Source organism: Protopterus annectens, chromosome 8.part1 (assembly GCF_019279795.1).
Source record: "Protopterus annectens isolate FY-2018-M chromosome 8.part1, PAN1.0, whole genome shotgun sequence".
Classification (NCBI taxonomy): Eukaryota; Metazoa; Chordata; order Ceratodontiformes; family Protopteridae; genus Protopterus; species Protopterus annectens.
The window spans coordinates 70,356,575-70,378,614 of record NC_056742.1 but is presented as its reverse complement, the minus strand read 5'-3'; the positions used below and the strand labels follow the sequence as shown (position 1 = coordinate 70,378,614).

The window sequence follows — 22,040 nt, the reverse complement described above, 5'->3', positions numbered from 1 at the left end:
GGTACTGTATAATTTGCCATTAATTTGATCCAGTTGTTTGAATCCAATGTCCTAGAGGCTTCAAAACATTCAGCTTTTTTTATTACTTCCAAGCAGTTCTGTGATTTTTTTTCTACTACTGAAGTCAAACTAATAAGTAAATGTTTTTTTTTTTTCATGCTATACTCCCACTTCCTTGATGAGAATTTCCTAATTTGCCACAAGACTTCAAGTAGTTTATACTTTGCTCACTGTCATCATCAACCCCCCTTTTCCCATTTTTACTTGGGTTGGGCTGCCACATAAACATTAGCTAATGTGACAAATCACCTAGACCCAAAGTTTATACTGCTGGGTGGGTGTGTCAGTACAAAATACTTTCCAAAATGATGAAACTGTGTGTTTCATTTTATATAACTTTACGTTATTTACTTTTATCTCAAGCCCAGGGACTGTGCAATTTAAAATAGCAAACAAAAGCACAGTTTAATAAATAAGATTATCCCTTCATGTGCATATAAAACTTCATTCAATAAAATCAGAGAATTAATACAAGAAAAACAACTGTGTTTCACAGCCACTTCTGAACTATATGTCAAGCAATTGATTCCACAGAGTAGGGTAATACTCACGGCTGCCCTTCTGGAGTGCCCTCGGGAATGTGAACTAAATATGACAGATTAGTAAACTGGGGAGCCCGTGGGCCAGCAGTGATGGAGACTACAGCAGGAGGTCCTTTATAGCCAAGTTTATCAACTACTAAAACAGTCAGCAGGTACTCTGTTTCTTTCACCAGTGACACTCCTGTTGTTCTGATCACACCACTCTCGCTGTCCACTGCAAATCTACCATCTCCACCTGTAAGCAAGAAAAAATATTTCATCAATAACAATGAAGTTAAAAATAAATTATAATGGCTGAACATTTATTATCGGTAAGAAAATTTTGAATAGACACATTTCCTGATACAACATTGTTTTATTCTTGGCACTGAAAAGTTGAGAATTTATCCACTTTGAATATGGCATCTTTTTTTTTTCACTAACACTAAGCTGTGCCATTTCTAAATATTCTACCTGTCATGCAATGTTATATTTTAAACTTTTTAAATCTTCACTCACGTGCGTATATATTTGGCTTTAGTAAAATACACAGTGCTTAATGGACTCCAACTAAATAAGGTTGTTACTAGGTGTGCGTTCTGCCCTTAAAGCAAGCATACATCTGGTATACCGTTTAATGCATGACACTTTGGTGTATCCAGTCTGCCAACAATCTAAACAAAATTTTTGAAGACAGTCAGTTTTAAAATGTCCCAACTAACCACATCCAAAGCATCTTTTTAGTTGTCCTGCATACTGTATTATGTATCTCCTGATATAAATATTTGATTTTGTAATTTTCTACGTTTTAATCTTCTATTCCTCAAATGCATATCCACCATTTTCCCAAACCCCAATCAGCAGGCCAGATTTGTTATTTAGTGCTGCTTGAAAGTAAAAAGCACATTATATACTTTACTAAACTCTGCCTTTATGCCTATACAGGTTTACTATCATAAAGTTGAAAGTAAAAAAAAAATCTGTTTACTTGACTGAACTGATATTCCAAATTTGACAATGTCACTTTTATGGAATGTCGAAAATCATCACCTTGACTTCCACACTGGAACAAATTTGGAATATCAGACCCTCAGGAAGTTGTGCTGAAGATGCCTATGAATTGTAGATCTACAGAACAAATTTTTACAGTTTTGCAGGGGGCAAGCCTTGCCTGCACCCCCCCATACTCCCTGCAAATTATATAATCCAACTCCGAGATCACACTACAGTGAGGAAAAGGGCAAATTTCCCAACCCCCCCACTATAGTGCGATCTGTTACAAGAATGTCAAATGTACATTAGCGAATGTACACTACTATTTGCTAATGTATATTCGAACATTTTCATAACGGCATTACGGAAACTGGAAAAGACACATTCGACCATCCCAGTTTTACATAAGTGCTGTTCCACATTTTGATAGTAAACCATATACATATATATATATATATATATATATATATATATATATATATATATATATATATATATATATATATATATATATATATTTGCAAAAAGCTGTATCTTCCTTCTAATATTACAGTGAAAATCTGTGCACCAAAGGTCTTAGGGCACCCTGCTTTTCATTGTTTCAAATTCTGTGCAAACTAGAATAAATAGCTCTTGATTTTCTTTTTTTAAGCAAATTTTACTGACATCATAAAACCCAAGTACATATAAAGAATGACCACAGAAAAATACCAACTTATAGAATAGCAGAATGGCATTTTTCTCCTAAACAAAACATGAAATTATGCTCTTTTATTCATGCAATCAGTGACCAAAGCATTCTCTGTTTACTCATCTATTAAATATCTTGCAGAATAAATTGAATTAAACATGCCATTCTTGAGGTATATTTTTCCAAAGTAGGAGCAAAAATTCAGTAAATGTGTTGAATATCAGTCTCAGTCAAGTAAAACCAATTTCAACAGATGAAGTAATTTGGTACTCATTCCTAGTACCCAAAACAACCAGTCAGGAATATCTGTGAAGGCCTTTCATGCTATTACTTTGTCCCACTTATTCCTTATGCAAGTACAGTACTATACCAGGTGGATGTAATCTGCCATGGGTGTAGAGTATCTCTAACACATATCACAGTCTTTAATGGGAGAATATTGCCATTTGTGTATCAGTTTCAAAAATGTGAATTAAGTAACTGTTGGCAAGTAATAGTCCATAACAAATTTAGTAGCTTCATACTATTCTGACCAGGTTATGGCTCTTTATGCAATTCCATCCTCATTTACATAACTTAACCATTTTAGGCTATAATCATCTAAATTCCCATGCTTAAACTGAACCCTATTAAGAGTTGCTTATTACAGCTGAAAATTGCATAATTCTGTACAAGACTGCCATGGCAGACATAGAGTAAATCCATGTTTTGTAATATAGTTTCACTTTCTTTAACAATCAGTGATACTAATTGCAGTAATTACCTTTTCCAGTAATTCTGTGCAGTTTTAATTCTGCACCCTTGCATGTTCGAAAGGATCAATTATAACCAAGTCTTTCTGAATCCATGGCATCCAATATATCACTTTCTTGACTATTTGGGGGGCTGGCATAATGGTTAAGGTGTTCACCTCACAGACACAAGGTATAGGGTTTGATTCTCACCCCTTGAAGAAGTTGACTAGGCTTAAAATGGCCCACAAAGGCAACTAGCCTAACACTTGCTTGGGAACCTACTTTTAACTATACTTAAATCCTATAACTTACTCCCACTAGATGGAGATGAGAATAAATTATTTCTCTCACCCAAAATCATTGCTTCAATATTCCAAGCTCTCCTAGATCTCAGATTTTGCTAGCCTCGTTTTGTTTGCATCTCCATAATGTTTGGTGAATCATCTCTAGCTCTGACATTAATAAAGAGGGTCTCACAAATTATGGTTTAGTTGGTGCAGTTGCATGTTGATGTGGATTTTGTAAGCTCATCCTACCTTTACTAATTGGTAAGCAGAGTTTTCATCCGTTAATTCTTAGATGGGAGCTATCCCATAAGAAATCCACTGACAACACTCACTGAAACTTTTAAAGTACTTTGATAAGGACATATACAGTGAGTTCTTAATTAAGAATAATATTTTGGGGAGAATAATCATTTTATGATATGTATACCACAGTGGTGCAGTGGTTAGCAGTGTTGCCTCACAGCAAGAGGTTCTTCGATTCGGTCCTTGGATGGAGCACCTTCTGTGCTGAGTCTACATGTCCTCCCTTTGATCAAGTGAGTTTTAAAGACATGTAGTAGGTGCGCATGTGTGTGTGTGTGTGTGTGTGTGTGTGTGTGTGTGTGTGTGTGTGTGTGTGTGTGTGTGTGTGTGTCCGTGTGTGTGCGTGTCTGTGTGTGTGTGTGTGTGTGTGTGTGTGTGTGTGTGTGTGTGTGTGTGTGTGTGTGTGTGTGTGTGTGTATGCCTATGCCTTCTGTGAAGGTTGGATGCCAGGCTGGCAACTTGACACCATAAAAACTCCACTGCCTATCAGTCTGTGGACTGGTGATCTGCTGTGGTGATCCCAAATGGGAGAAGCCAAAAGACATTGTTTTTACATAAAAAGGGGGAATTCACACTGCATCCAAGTAATGAATTTATTACTAACAAATGCAAAAATTGGGTTAGCATTTTTACTGTATCTTTCGGTTTAAAGAAAATAGCTCTAAATAAATCTATTATGTCTTGTAAATGCTTAAATGTTACTTTCAAAAGAAAAAAAAGTCTTCTTCTCACTGATCTGCAATGCAGAACAAACTAACAAACTTGTGATATCCACAAGAAACACCACAATATGAAACTTTAACAATAAGTTGGTCATTAGAGCTTCTGTTACTAGGACAAACAATAGAGTGGAAAGAAAGTACCGTTATTGCATTCCCTTAAATGGTAAGAGCATTAGTGCATACTCTGGTTACAGGATATTTATTTCTAGAAATGAAAAAGTCATACACTGTAGTAGAGCTCATGTAAAATCTCAGTTTACTAGACCAGAACCTTTGCAAAAATATGCTACCAATAAAGCATATTTCTGACAATGGTGGGCTGCTAGTGTGATGTGAAGAAGTATGCTCCACAGCCATCTCCAGAGAAGCAAGTAAATTTAGGTTGATTTTTACCTAATTCAATTCTTTTTGTATTAGAGCAAATCAAGGTTTAGCGGGAATAAATTATAAGACTGAGGAAAGCCACAGTTAGTCTAAGTGGAAAAAGGAAAAATGCTTCTGTCACTTCTGGTCAGCAGACTGCTCGTTAAATCAAAGAACTTCTATAATGGATGACACACCTTACACAGGAAGGTATAATGGATGACATAACTTACACAAGAAGGTATCCACTTTGCAAAATTAGCAAGATATTGAACATATTTTAATCAGGCTGACAAGGATAGATGAAAGTGAGTCACCTATGTGGAAAACTCAGAGTATCCAAAATCTAAAATCCAGTACAGTTACAAAAATGCAGTGGGATAAGAGTATAACAAGAGCACTAATAAATGACAATTATGTAAAGACAGAAATGCTGGAATTCTGGTTAGCAAACCTTGGTGGAAAACTTGAGATTAATAATGTTTTCAGAATGAGCAGAAGCCAATGACCCACTGGGATACTGCAACAGCTGTTAGTCAAATAGCGTGAGACAGTGCCCAGAAATTTTCTAGCAGAACCACCTATAGCATTGTAAAGAACAAGCCAGCTGATTACCTAATTAGAGCGTTAGTTTGGGAAGATCTGTATATTCTATCCTGTTCATGAAGTAGTGCTGGGAGCAGAAGTTTAAATTTGTGAACCAAGCCTTCTCTAAAGTATTATTTTGTATGTAAACTAATACCTTTTTAAGCAAAATCATGCTAATTAGGCTATAAGACAGAGAGTTGAGAAGAGATAGTAGCAGAACACAGAGAAAACTGGTCTGCCAGCTCTACTGAAAAAGAAAAAAAAACAGACCTATTTACTTTACTTCAGAAAAATCTACATCAAGAGAAACTGCAACTAATGAGGCATTTTTAGATGCAGTTGAGAAGTGATTGAGAAGTGAAAGAGGAATTTGTTTCCCACTCTCCTCTTTTTCTGTCTCTCTCTGATAGACACAACAGCAACGTGCCTAAATAAGCAACTAGTAAATAGTTATAATGGACAATCTGCAAAAAATCAAGTAAAAATATTTAATTGTTGTTTGCCTAAATTAAAAATCTTTACTAAATTATAGTGCAGGATGAAATACAAACAAGCATCAATCTTTAATGGGAATAGCTGACGTACTCTTAAGAAAAAAGTTTATGGTACAAGATGAGTGAACCACCATAGACATATTTCAGAGAAAGAAAAAGATTTGAAAAGGAATTTGTATCTCCCTCTTTTATTTCTATTTTGGAGAGATATGCTCGCTAAGAAACTAAACAAGGGAATGTAAATAGTTGCATTACACATGTTGTTGTAAATTATTTAATTGTTTATTAATATTATTATTATTATTATTATGTAATTGTTATTAAGGTAAAGTTATTCTCAAAATTAGTATTCTTGATGAAGGGACAAATATACTTCATATTTTAAAGGGAATAGCTGAACTGAATTTAAGAGTGCATTGTTACCAGCAGTTAAAAATAATGACATTATTGGGAAGAATGAGGTGGTCACATACGGATAATAATTTCTTGGGAGGTGGTAACAATATCAAGCTATTGTTTGAAGATCATACAATGGCTAATTGCTTGTAATCAAGGATGGGCATTTTAACCAAGGGGACCTTCTTAAATGGAGAAAAAAATGTTTATTCTTCTAAATCTGTGTTTAGATTTATTAGTAAAAAAGTTTGTGTACAATTTTAAACTATAATGGTTATTTCAAAAAATATTTTGAATTTTACAAATGAGTTCTACAATGCTATAATGTCTGAAATGAGAAGAAATAGAACTAAACTAAATAAGTCCTTGTAGGAAGGTGACAAGATGATGAATAATAAAATTGCCAGGTTACAGAAAGAGGATTGGTCATTGGATACATCAGAGATACTAGCCAGTAGCATTTCCAGGGAGACTGTATCCTTGATGCAAATAACAGGTGTAGGTAGCTTGAAACACCAATTCATCAAGGGTGGGGGATATTGAAAGATGCTGGTACAAAGAAAAATCAAAAATGGAGGGTTAGGAAAGGTGTGTTGAAATGACTACAAATTAACATGGATAAAGAAAACTGAAATTACTACATTAGTAAGAATATAATGGTAAAATAATCCCATTTTAAGAGTATATTTATATGGGATAATGTTTCATAGGGTTATCACTATTCAGAGATTGCTGCACAGCACATAGACCATGCAAACAAAAGTCATTAGTTAGTATTTTTGCACTCTGAGGTATCTTTCAGCTTGTAGGGGGACCTGTCCAAAACTGAATCTATTGTAATGTTCAGCACTCCCCCTCCCCAATATTTATTAGTTCATTTTAATTATTAAATACCCTATGGACTTCAAAGACATTTGCAGGGAGGGGAGGGACATTATAGTTATATCCGTATGCCATGCCCACAATCAGGAGACCAAATGCTGTGCACGGTTTAACCAGTGTCCACCTACCTTCCATGTCATGTCATTGGTCTACCACCTCCCAACCTAGCTGCTTATTAATAAAATGCCTACACTCCTGAGTGAGTCTGACAGAAGATGGAGACTACTACATTTGCCCAAAAGTTACTTATATACCATCTGAGTCTTCATTTGATTTCCTGAACCACTAGAACATCAGCATTTAGTCTTAAAGAAATGTTGCAGGTTGTTGCTTTTAACTTTAAAGGATAACTCTTGAACATTTAACAACACTGCTCTAAGCATTCTAGAATGACAAACTTTACCAACAGTTTCAACTCCACACATTATGCAAAAGATGAGAAAACACACTTATAAATACAGCCCACTCTGTGATGTGAATTGAAAGACTTTGGAAATACCTGTGGGAAAATAGTATTAATTAAATTAAGCCAATATGTCCAAAATTGTAACAACTATAGAACTTTATTCTTCACACCACAATATATCCCTGTGTGCAATAGGTACTATGAGGCCTCTCAGCGTCAGGGCAATTGTAAATAAGACTTAGCATTAATACTCAACTTTGAGCATACAGCATGTACACTTCTTGGTTTTGTTTCCCCCATTCACCTACTTCTGGACCCTAAACATTCTGGGTATGCAAGCTTGGAAGCTGATATTGTTTTAGTGAGATTAGGATGATCAGCCTTTACTGCAGATCCCATTTATTCATTCCTCTATCTCACTGATCTCAGAAAGCTTAATGCCTCACACCTGCTATTGCTGTCAACAGAAACAACTGCCAAGCCACAGTCTTGTATGATGGGTGCTCAAGGCTGCTAAGCTTTGTCATGGATGGTGACAGCTGCATTGATGCTGCCTCTGCTGAACTGGAACATTCACCAGACAGAGTTGCAAACTTCTGTTTAGCTGTAGACACTCCATTGTTTCAGTGGTTGAAGAGACTTCTCTCACTTATCTCTGCCCTCCTGAGACATGACATAATTCTGGATCTCCTTTAGCAGAAGAGCTTTCTATAGGACCCTAATGGCTTCTTTAGAGCTGGAGAAACTGTAGACATTGTTCTAAGACTTCATTTGTAGGATAACCAGGTAGCAATGTGTGATAACAATAATATTCTGGAAATACAGCTTGCAAAGGGCTCCAAAGTCTCTTCTTCTTCTTCTAGCTGGTATATCAGCTGAGCAATCCTGCAGGAGTTTCACCTTTGGACTCACCAGCAGAAATCCCTTGCCCAGTCATGTCATAGCTGGGAAAAAGTATTTATATCTATAGTCCAGCAGATGAAAAATAATTTCTTTAGGTGACTGGTTAGGTGCTGGCTTTGGTTTAAAGGAATGGTTCACCCTCCCAGTGATTATTCCCCTCAACAAAGCAAAATAGTCTTAAATATATCATATGCCATTATGTCATTTTAGTGCATTAATTTCCTTCCTCAAGGCCATCTAGCAGCATGTTAGTCCATTGCTGGTGGTTCTTGATATCATCCAGCTTGGTTTGCAGGGCCTTAAGGTAAGCTTAGTGCTCATGAGTTCAGCTTTAGGTTTCCTGGATTTACACCACTTGGATAGTTGTAGCTGATTTTAAGAAAGACATTTTTGGGGTTGATGACTAAATTTCTTCTGTGTGTACATGTAGCTGCTATCTTCTGAAAATTCCATTAAAACTTGAGCCCCACAGCAGCCAGGTTATCTAGTTTGACTGTCTCTAGATATTCAGTACAACCAACCTGGCCACTTGGTCTTCTGCATCTGTAGGGATACTGGCCAACGGATCCATTCTGAGAAAACAAGGATGCCCAAATTGGATTACTACAAGGTTCAACAAATAGCAGAAGAATTTAAGGTACCACTACTGAGTGCTGAAAGAGTTTTAAATTCACTGATATTGTCAGCAGCTAAGAAAGGTATTACACAAAAACAGAAGAAGGAGGATCCCCTATAGACATCAGAATTTGATACACTATTGTAAGAGACAATGAGGATTGAATCATGGGGTCTAGGCGAGTGAACACAAGACAAATATCTTAGTAAATGGGGACTGTGGGTTTTAACCCACAGTGACAAGTATACTGTTTGATAAAAATATATAGGAGTATGACAGGCTGAATTTTGAGTGGTAATTCAAAAGGTCTTTTTTTGTTTAAATTATATGTAAACTGTTTCATGCTTTATTTAATAAATGTTTAATAAAGAAAAAAAAGCTTCAAAAAGTACATCAAAAACTCCCTCTTGTAGTGTACAGGAATAAGTCCTAACTGTGACCAATACAACTCATGTTTGATTAGGAGGCTCAGAAATTGGAGGAGTGTGATTGCAGGATGGGAGTAAACAGATGAAAGAACACCACCAAGTCTAATAGGCTGGGCAATCTCTCTAAACAGGTGATCCAATAAATTCAAAATAAAAGAGAATAAAGCCACACGGTGGGAAACTTTTTTATTAAAAGTATTAAAAACAAGAATAAATTTGGATGAGCACTTTCGGCTTAGGCCTTCTTCAGATCCATATTAACTTATCCACCATTGAAAGTTATATAAGAGTGTGTAACCAATTAAAATCATCTACTGAGCCGATGCCTCCTCAGAACCAGCTTTAGAGGTTCTCGATCGGTTCTTAGATCGGCTATCCATCTACCTTACTGTCTCAAAAGTAAAGTAAAGCACCAGCACGACAGCAGTAATTCCAAAACACGAATACTTTAATATTATACTAATACACTGTTACACTGTTGAGCGCTTTCATCCACTAAAGACTTCATCAGAACACACAGTCACTAACAATTCCTATTTGCATTTTACCAGTAGTCATCCGTGGGCTCAGAAAAGGAACATAGTGAAAGGGCAGTTCATTAGAGCAGCCAGGATGACTTCGGACATAGAGGATCTGGACATGGAACTTGAGAAAATAGGATCATTTTTTGTTGAAAGAGGATATCCTATGGGTATGATTAATGACCTTAAGTCCTATGTCCGAGAACAATGGGGTATAAAGTTCAAACCCCTCTTAGGTGAGGGATCTGCAACTGGTGTAATACAGAATAGGGTAACCAGTTGTGTTAATGACACTACGAACAAATTTGGGAAGGCCTGTATATTACAACATGGACCAAATAGTGGAAATATAAAAAGTATTATTAAGAGGAATTGGAATGTATTTAAAGCTGACAAAAGGATATGGAATATTGTGGGGATGGAGCCACAGTTTGTTAATAGAAATGGGCCTAATATGAAGTTTTTATTAGGGAAGAAATACAATAGGATAAATGGGAGGTGTAATAGTAGGGGTACAACTAAATGTGGCACTTGTCAGCAGTGCCAATACATAACATGTGTACAAGAAGTGACTTTACAGAATTATAATAAATCAAGAATAATATTTCATAAGGGGAACTGTAGGTTCAAGAACTTGATTTATTTGGCCATTTGCACCCACTGCCCTTGTTTTTACGTGGGAAAAACCATCAGGTGTTTACGTAATAGGATTTATGATCACCAATACAGCATCAAAAAACATGACGAGAACAATGCTTTATGGAAACATATAAAATTGAGCAAGGACTGTAGTAATTTTACATTTGGGATTTTGGAGGTTGTTAGTTGTAATGTAAGGGGAGGGGACATTAAAAAAAATGGTTAGTGATAAAGAAGTTAGATGGCAGGTTAAATTAAATGCTTCCACTTATCCTGGAATTAATGAGCATGTCTCCATTAAACCCATTTTAGATAATCGTAGGTAAAAGGTAGTAATGATTTAGTTTGTTGTTTTAAATGTGTTTTAAATTCAAGTTTTAAATTCATGTCTTTTAATAAATTAAATGGTAATCACTACATATTAGATAGTGAGTGTAGGTTTTGTAAATAATAATGGAAGGTATCTGTTTTAGCACTAGCACTTTAAAATACATATGGATGTGGGTCATGTGATGAATTTTAAAGTATTTAAGTGAGCAGTATTCATTTCACAATGTGTTCTGATGAAGTCTTTAGTGGATGAAAGTGCTCAACAGTGTAACAGTGTATTAGTATAATATTAAAGTATTCGCGTTTTGGAATTACTGCTGTCGTGCTGGTGCTTTACTTTACTTCTGAGACAGTAAGGAGTGCTGGTTTCGTTTTTATTTGGTGGACTGTTCTCAGCTTTATTTTATTTATTATCCATCTACCTTCTTTTAATTCAGTAAATTCTTTTAAATTTGGGTTGCTCATGTAATAATATGTGGTACATAGGACAGACCAAACGTATGGTCAGAATTCGTATTCTGGAGCATTTAAAAGATATCAGAAACAAGAATATAAATAGCCCAGTTGCACAACACTTTCAAGAAACACATAATAGTTCTTCTACTAGTTTAATATTTTGTGTATTGGGAAAGCCCTTTATTAATAGAGGGGATGACATTGTAGTTAAGCTATTGGAGTTAGAAACTAGAATGATTTTCAAGTTTCAGACTTTAAAACCAAATGGCATGAATCAGGAATTGGGAATTTAAGCATTATTATAATGTTTAAGTGATAAATATTTATTTATTTTTTAGTAATTCATGGTCACTTTAAAAATATTTGAAAATGTTACTTAATTAATTAATTGATTATGTAATGTAATTATTAAATAATGTTAATTGATGAGAGTGTGTGTATATAAACTTTATGTCCACACTCAATTAAGTGTGATCCTTGAAGGCGAATTGCCAAGGTACCAGGTCGCTGTTATTAAAGTATACTGGTAAAGTGCTGGCTTTTGTGTTTTTGTCTTTATCTTTTGCTGTGGTGTTTATTGAATTCTTTTAAATTCCCCTTTCTCGGGTTAGGATAAACTATTTCTAAGCCCATGAAACAGAAACTGTGGGTATCATATTGCAATATATGTTTGCTCAAGGCATTAGTAGTGACTCTTTTCTTGATATCTCTCAAATGTGCTTGCAATATATGTTTGGTCAAGGCATTAGTAGTGACATCCTGGGCTGAGGGTGGTGGTTTGGATCACTGCTTGGGTGACACACAGTGGAGCTACATAGATCTTTGGGGGTTGAAGGTCATCAGTCAAAAGGGTTAAAAATGCATCAAGACAGTACCTTCTTCAGTGATTTGTGCCTAACTCTTAAATTTAATCACAGTTGTACCAAAGCAGGGTCCCTCAATATTTTCTTAATAAACCCTGTTTTTTGTAGAAATGAAGTTAAGGAAAATATTAACAATTCTATTAGCTAACATTACTTGCATACATTTTACCGCCATCTGGATCAGAGAGATAAGTTTATAATTTGTGGGATATACTCTGTCTTTATTCAGTTAGGGAAACATATTTACTTTAGTAATACTAGCACAATCAGAAACAGTGTCCACTTCCTCTGCTTTTCCATAAACTAATAGCAATTCAAGGCCTAGCTCTACATTTAATGCTCTGAAAACTTTTAAGATAAGATCATCCAGTTGTGCCACTAATTCCCCAGCTGCATTGAGCTGCCACCAAATCAAACAGATTGGTACCTCGGTTTAACATCTCATCCGAAAAATTAAGGCATTGTAGAAAATTATCTTTACTATTATATGCCGCATCTAGTTTGCCTTTTGGAAAAATAATAATTTGTAAATTGCACTGTATAGATACTATGTCAACCTATGCAATTTTAAGTGTTTATCCTATTTGCTTACTTCTTGTGCTGTTGTTGTGTATTAATAATTTATTTGTACTCTGCCTTCTTGACTCATGTCAAGACCGAAAAGGGACCATGGACCAGTCCACATACCTGGTTAACTAATCTTAAACATATTAATTAATTAATCAATTAATTAATTAATTAATTAATTATTCCATGTTTCCATGTAACTATGAATCAATCAAAAAAATAGAGAGAAAGATACCTGATGCCCTGTCCAAATTTCACCTAATATTATAAATGCCACCTGGCTTACTTAGTCAACAAACGAAAAATAAATACATTTTCATTGCTGTAAAATATATACAGCAGTTCAGCCCAGAGGTGTAGCCAAGAGCACACAGGAGAGTATTGAACTGATTTATTAAAGCATTTGAGAGGATTGAGGATTGAGCACTTTCGTTAAAAAAACTTCTTCAGAATCCTGAAGAAGGATGGATTCTGAAGAAGTTTTTTAATGAAAGTGCTCAATCCTCAGCCCTCTCAATTGTTTTAATAAATTAGTTCAATACTCTTCTGTGTATTCTTGGCTACACCTCTGGGCTGACCTGCTGTGTAGATTTGTACGGTTTGGTCTGTTTCTGGTCTTGTGGTTATCCAGATTTTCATTGCCATCAGTCATCATTTTACTACTTGAAGGCTATATGAACAAAAACATCCTATGTAAATTTTAGTTGTCAAATGTACAATATTATGCAACCAGTGATAGATAAAGGTCCTCAGTTCTAGTATATCAACCAGGAAAATAGCTTTCTGTCTTTATTATAGATTGCTCATTGAGGGTTCTGGAGTTGCAAAGATTCATTCCCACATCATGTGCATCCTCACTTGCATCCCAAAAAATGCCTTCTCATTTTCAATATTTAAGTCACTAGTGGGTTCATTTTGAAAGTGAACAAGCTGAAGGCCATATTTTATTCTTAGCGACTACAACTATATCATCTGTATGTCAAAACTATCAGTATCACCTCCTCCTTTTGCATCGCATATCTAGTATGTTTCATTTTATAAGCTACTTCACTGACCATCGCATTCATCACCAATCCAAAAAATATTCTACACATAGGACATCCTTGTCTTATATCACCCTTTGTGCATATTTCTTTATTCATCCACCGATTCACTAACGCTTTCACTCTATTATTCTGATATGTTGACATACACACTCTCCTAATTCTATTACCTATTTAATACTTCTCCATAACATCCCACAAAGTATCATGTCTTACTGTATTAAATGCTTTGCTAATATCACCTACCATAAGTTTCACATCCTCCCTTTTACTTATAACATCATCCACAATTTCCTCACAATCAGAAAAAATTCTTGATGTTTTTTATACCATATACATTTTCTTCTATAACATCCTACATCCTTTTCTTCCATTCTCCTCTGTATTATCCCCATAAACATTTTATACTCCATGATATCTAGCATGATGGGTCTTATTCTCATCATTCTTCCATATGCATTTTAAAATCCCACTACATAACTCTTCATAAACTACACTTTCCTTCAGCTTTTCATTCAGTATATTTACAAAATACACTCTTTATCTGTCCATTAATTTACTGTGCATTCTATATCATATAACATATCTGTGTCTGATACTGATTCAACCTTTCCTTTCTTAAGTACTCCATCCAATTCACTAATCCTAATTTCTTTTTCAAATTCTTCCTTAACTCATTCTGGAAATTTCTTTACTTTTTCTACTCATTTTTTCTTTTCTATATGTAATACAATAGTTAGAATTTGCTCTTGTGCTTTGCTAATATCCTCCTTTACTATTTTACCCAAATATGCAGATAAATCCTCCCTTCTCTCTTATAAATAATATCTCTGCCTAAAATGCAATGCCTTATTTGTTTAATTTCTTTTATGTTTATTTTTCCACATCATAATATTCGAGTGCATAATTCTCCAAATTATCTTAACACGTTTGTATAAATTTTCTCATACTTAACTTTATCATCCTTTCTTACATCATCTTGCCACTGGAAAAAACACTTTTTATTCTTCCTTTCAAATTCAAATCAACAATCAGACCAGTTTTATGATGTCCTTCACAGTTATATGATCCTTCCATATCTGCAATACTTTGCATTCTACAATTTCACCTCATAATTTCTCATTTATTCTTTTTATTCCCTTTTCTATTTTAATATGCTGTCTTTCTTTTATCACCATCCATGTTGTTAAATAGTCTGAAAAATTTGTCACAACTATATCACCATCTGCAATACCCAAGCCTTCTGATAAAACAAAATAATCAGTTTCATATCCAAGTGCCCACACCTTCTATAAGTCCATTGACGTTTGTACCACACAGCTAATTTATCACATTTTATCACTTCCTGTATTTGTACATATCCCCCTTTCTTTTTACATCTTCCCATTAACTCACAATTTAAGTCCCCTGCAATTAAAATTTTCATGTTAGCCAAGACATGAAACAGATTATCTTGCTCTTTCTCACTCTCTCTCTCTGTTTCTGTGCTAGTTATATATATAATGCTATAATGCTATAAATATGTTCTCTCTGTCTCATATCCACAATGGTTAACCTACCCATCTTTACCAATGTTATATCTAGCATTTTCACTGTTTTTTTAAACAACACAGCCATTCTAGAACAAACGTTCACTTCCTAAATTCAATATTATATGTCAACCTCACAACTTTTCTGTTTGTAGTTTTTTTCCACTTATCAGGAGTCTTATATCCTCTAACATAACCACCACATCACATTTAGCTCACCATTCCAGTATCACTCTCCTTCTTATAGTGTTAATAATACTGTTCATTTTACTGAAAGTACTCTAAGATTGATTTCCTTCTTAAGTTTATGAGGAAATATTTTTAAATTTGAATGTTCTTATTTTTACTCTTTCCCTTATTTTTTTTCCTGGGTTTATGTACAAATATTTTTGTTCATCAGAATCAGATTTTTTTCTGGCTAGAACATCATCCTCTCACTCAGCCTCCTGTTGTCTTTCCTTATGTATACTTTCTTCCTCCTTTCTCCTTCATTTTCATTATTTACTGTTTGCTCTTGACAGTCCTTCCAAAAGTGTCCATTTTTTACACAACTTGCACTCAGCCACACATTTGTTGTATGCCTTTTCTCTCCACACTAGTTGCATTGTATATTTTCACAATCATTAATTAAATGTGAAAAGTCTCCACAAAAGAAACATAATTTAAGCTGGCCATCATATCTCAATATCCTTCTATGACCACCCACAAAAAATAACACTTGGCAAATGTTTCATTGTGGTTTTTTTTTTCAATTTTCAAAACAGCTTCCAACCTCCACCTTCCATTCCATAAGTTTCTCTTATCTATAGCTTTCATAATGTTATCAACAATTTCACATAAAAACTGCATGCCTTTTAATCTTCCTACAATTCATCTGTTCTAGACTGCAAAATAACATTTTTTTTTACATTTAAGTTACTACCAGAAAATAAATAATTATTCCATGGATAAATGCCCTTCTTTTTGTTACACAGTTCCACAAATTTTTTCATCAGTCTCTCAGTTCCAATTATTAAGTTACAAAAAGTCTCTATCCCTATACGTATAAAAGACCAAATTTCTTGAACCTTAAATCCCAGAACAAAATTCTAAAGTGTCCCATACCTCTCAACTGTCTATTTTTTCACAGAATTTCCAAAATTTCCTCATATTTTTGGCCTGTTCTTCATAAAAAAAAATTTCTGGCACATCACTGAGGATTGGAGTCAAACAAACTCAGCAACCAGCTACCACCTACCAACACCTGAATGAATGAAATTGCAAGGTGGAAACCACGTCAGGATGCACAATAAATGAATACCGAAGTAGCCATTAAAAATATTATTTAATAGACCGTCAATAGTAGTATAAAATAGACATTTAGCGCTTTCATCCACACTATGGTGGACTTCATCAGAATTTCTTAACAAAAAATTCTACCAGTTATTTAAAAACTTTTTGGTGCCAAAATCGGCCCTTTTTAAATTTTAAAGTGGTATTACAATAAAAAAATTCCTATTACATTAAACAAAATATAATAGTCATCCGATCATACAATGTGGGACATGAATTCATAATTCCATGAAGCTAAATAAAAAACTAAATTAAAAAACTTATATAATAAATGTCTAAAAACCAATGATAATGATTGTCTGTGATGTTCTTAATAATTCTATGCTATAATAAAATAAAATATAATAATACTGTAATAAAATTACTATAATAAAATTACTTGGCTGAGGTTGATTCAATTCCCAACATACATATATACAGAAGTATGTATTTACATAAAAATTCAACAGATCTCTGAGGATATACCTCTCACATAATCACATAAATAAATACAAGAAAAATTCAATAAGTAAGTAAGTGTACCCTACACTAATGTCAGTCGCAAATGTCAAGGGCATCTTACTATAATCAGATGTACTTAAGAATGTCTATATACAATATATGAGATGAATCCACTCTTAATTTCAAACATCCACTAATGAATTAGTCTTTATGTACATCTTGTAAACATTGTCCTTGCACTTTTTGCGACTGTTGAATAGACATAGTTGTACCACACGGTGGTAATATAAAAGCCCTATTAAGTAAAAAGGAAATATTATGACACATATTCACTGATGCAGCTAGGGAACCAGGATTAAATGAATATATTACTATAAAATCCATTTTGTTTTTACGTTAATATGAAGGAGATAATGAAGTAAATGAAATGTTATCAAGATGGTGCAACTATGTCTATTCAACAGTCGCAAAAAGTGCAAGGACAATGTTTACAAGATGTACATAAAGACTAATTTATGTTCATTCTCTACAGATATCATGTTTTTATGTTCATTCTCTATATTGTTTTTATATCATGCATATGTTCTTGTATCTGCACTTTTTGCCCAACATGCAAGTGATCATCTCAGTTAATTAAATCATGCCCCATTTTTCAACATTTTTAACACATCAATTTTCATTTATTTTCTTCTTGTCCCACTTCCCCACAAACAATACATCTTCTTTTATCACAATCACTTATAAAATGATTATTTTTCCACAAAAAAGCAAGGTATTGGCTGCCCCTTATATCTTAATATCATTTGTTTCCTTCAACAATTGTTATACTTGGAAGATGCACAATATTATCATTTTCCATCTTCAAAATTATACCACAATCCCATCCCCCAATCCATAGACCTCTGTCATAAAATGTCCAACACTTCTTTAAAATATTATTTAAATAGTCTTTCAATGCTTCCTTATCTACTTCAGTTCAAAACTGTATAGCAATCCTCTTTTTTGTTTCTCTATAAAAAGTCTGCACTACATAAAAGTTCCACGGATTACAATCTTTCTTTTTTCAAATTTCTCTAAAAAACATTACATGTATTGCCCAATCTCAAATATAATATTACAGTAAGTCTCTCTATTAATATGAATGAAAGCTCTTAACTCATTGGGTGATATTCCCAAGGGTGCAATAACTGTGTCCCTACCTTGTACCTTTCTAGTTCTTTATTCTTCTTACCACTGAGCCATACAGTGAACATATTCTTTGGGATCTCTTTTCTTCCTCCTCTTTCTCTTAATTGCTTTTTTTCCCTCTTTCACCATCAATGCATATGACTTTCTTTCTTCTGAAATTTCTCTCACCTCCCCTTTGTGAATCTTGTCCATAATGTCACCCCATGATGGTGCTGCTTCACTCTCCAGTTCACTCTGCATAATCATTTCTTTCAGATAATCATCCCACAGCCCTCCTGATTGAAGAGTTATAACTACACACTCTGACTTGGACCCAGAGAAAAGGCCTTTTTGGAATAGGTACTCTGAATCTTGCGAAGGTTCGATTACCTTCACATCAGCAATCTCCTTTACTCCAACCAGCTCCTTCTTCACCAACAACTCGTCCAATCCCTCAATCATGACCTCACCATTCAAACAACATCTCTCCAACTCCTCTTCCTTCTGCAGACATTCCTCTTCTTTTCTGCTATCCAATATTCATGCTACCTCCATCTTTCTTCCAGTTTCTCCATTCCACCTTTGTGCCTGTAATGGAAACCAGAAGTATAACAGCCAAACAGCATCTCCATACTCTTCAAAAAGACTAGTGAAAGTTCCCCAGTGCTGTGGCTAAATTTTGCCTAGTAGTATAAATAACACAATGGGCCTCCCCGAAAAAAGGATACTAACCTAGTAGGACAACCTGGACAACAAAAGATACATAAAATGCATGTGTCTAAACTGCAGGAAATACTATCTAAAACTTTAATGAGAGAAGTTAAAAGGAGCACAAGCCAAGCAAGCACTGAACAAATGTCCATGTTCAGATGGCATTCCAATTGAAATAAGGAAAATGAGAGATAATAAATTAGTACAGGTTTTAGTGATAATAGTGAACTAGATTCAGTTAATTAAATGAACCCCAATATTGTGTCAAAATGAGATTATAGTAATGATACACAAAGAAGGAAAAGACCCAGCTGATACAGGCTCATACTTTCTGATAATTATTTTAAACTATAATTACAAAGTATTTTGATAAGAATAACAAAACTTATCACAAGCTAGATATAAGCAGACCAGCATGAGTTTTGTTGGAGGAAGAAGGGTATTTGATAACATCATATGAACTTTAATGATAATCCAAGAAACAAAAAAGGAGAAGGTGGCATTCATGTCTTTACTTGCAGAAAAGCCTTAAATACAATAGAATGGTCATTTTATTTGTGCTTCTAGAGAAAATGAAATAGAAGAAATTTATCAAAGCACAATGCTTCAAGTGAAGTTATTTGCATTCTCCTCGGATTATATTAATTTAACAAGAGGAATGAGGCATAGATGTCCAGTACCACACTTAATATTTGCACTTTATTTGGAATCGTTGGCATCAGCTGTTAGGTTAGCAAGTTTTGGGGGTTTTAAATGGGGAAGGAAGGAATTGAATATGCTATTATTTGCAGATGATATATTATTTATGCTAGAAGATTTAAAAAAATATTTCTGTTATTGTATATATTAGGGAAAATGTAATTTGTGGGATAAATAACAGTAAAACCAAAGCAATCAGGATAAACCTAACTGAAGAAAATGAAATGGAAAAAATATATCCAGAGCTTTGAAAAGATGATGAGCTGAAATATTTATGGATATGACAGCTATGACAAATGAACGCAGAATTCATATGAAACCATTATGTAGAAAATAAAGTTAAACCTTCAAAAGTGGAAACTCTCCTAGGACTAGAATTAGATCAGAGTGTGCAGGTCATATATTGACATTTCATTTCACATTTGCTGTGTTTAGGCCAATCATTTTGAACACTCTACCACAGATTCTTTTCAGCAAGATACAAAATTGGATAAGAGATTTTCTTTGTATGGGAGAAACAACGAGGGTAATTTGGGAAAAAGTAACCATACCAAAGAAAGAAAGAATGAGGCCAGGGAGTACCAGATATACAGTAAGCCAATATTTGAAAGCAATACAAGTTACATTTTTGATAAGGTGTCAGGAAGGTACATTTTTAGCTACGAGGAAATAGATGATATGGGAAAATACCTGGATGAAAAGAAAGAAGACTTATTGAAGATATTTTGGAGAAGAGGTGCTAAAAGGTTAGGGCAACCTTTAAAAGAAGCACTCAGCAGGAAAACAAGTTGAATATTTATAATGACAGAACTAAACAAGTGGAAGCAAAATATTTTACCAATTGAAGGTAAGTTAAACAATGAGAGAAACTGGACAACAACATGGAGATGGAGATGGATGGGAACTATACTAAACTATTAATCCAATTAGTAGGAGAAAATGGGTTGTTGAACTGGGAGGAAGCAAGTGAAAGGGTTCAGATATCTTGCAGAACATACAAGAATGTTCAAGTGGTAAAGGAAAAAGAAAGATAACCGTCCAGAATAGATACAATGATTAAAAGAAATGAGAGAAGGGAACCCAAGTGATAAAGGCTTGACAGCCAGCATATATGAAAGGATACAAGAATAAAGGGAGGAGCAAAAATGAAAATGAGAAATAAATGAACTAAAAAATGTTGCTAGAAGAATTTTGACAGGAGAAGTTCAAGAACAGAAAAAAGCAAAGATTTATTAGGAGTGGATGTTTGAGGTACAATACTTGGATAGAAGTAAAGAAATTGGTGAACAGCAAAAACTGGAAAAATGGAATAACAAGGAAGGAAAATAGAGTGGAGTGAGGGTGAGGAAGATTGCCATTGAAGCAAGGGAAGAAAGAATAGAGGAAAAGGGAAAAAAAACAAGATTAATAGTATATTTAGTGCTTCCTAAATAGTCTTTCTTTGTCATTTTCTTTTTTAATTTTTTGCATTGTAATAGGTTGCTACAAAAATGCAATTAACACTGTAGGTAAGATGCAAGGAATAGGGAATTAACAGCAGGAAACTATATGAAATGGACATTAATGCTGAACAGAAGAATATTAACTTGTCAATTTGTTTTATAGGCAACATCAAAATATTGTAATGATAAGGAATAAATCATAAATAATATGCAGCATGAATAGAGAATGATCCTTTATAAATAGTTTGTACTTTATTTTACTTTTGTGGATGTATGATGTAGGACATATACACAAATAAAAGGAGCTATGTATGTTAAGAAATAGAGATGATATTATGGGAATAAGGAAACCATAATGAATAAGCTATACATAAAGGATACAAATTCCAGATACAGGGTGAACCTGTTGTATTGGTTAAATAAAATGTGAAGAGTAGAAGTATTTGTGGGTCACTCTGTGAAGTATTTCCAGTGTGCACAATGCATGCTGAATCCACAATAGTTGTAATCTGAGTGTGAAGTTGGAATAAAATATATATGTTGTTTAGTATAGTACTTTTGAGCAAAATGTTCAAAAGCAGACATCTGTTTAGGTTGACACACTTCAGTTGACAGAAACAGACAGTCAACAGGTGTGTGAGATCAACAATCCTCAGGTAGAGGAATATGCCCTTTCCTAGGGATTGTGTGAGCTATGAATTAGTATATATAATTAGCAGGGGAGTGGGGCACAGCCCCAACATGGGGGGTGTGGAGGCATGATTGACTCCTCCATAAAAACACTTGATTTTTAGGTTATTTCTCACAACATGCACAGTAGACTGATGAAGTTTATGCGACAACATTTTCAACATCAATCTTTCATCCGTTCATGTAGAATACATACATACATATACATAGATAGATAGATATG

At 34.4% G+C, this 22,040-nt stretch overlaps 1 protein-coding gene across 1 annotated transcript in view; it reads right to left on the bottom strand.

Annotated features, from left to right (window-relative positions):
* The window catches only part of LOC122810195 (neural-cadherin-like), a 1,307,756-nt gene that overhangs the window by 1,110,890 nt on the left and 174,826 nt on the right, over window positions 1–22,040 (bottom strand). The window contains exon 3 of the mRNA XM_044081677.1: window positions 612–837. Coding sequence (XP_043937612.1) covers window positions 612–837 — 226 coding nt within the window. The remainder of the gene's footprint in view (window positions 1–611; window positions 838–22,040) is intronic.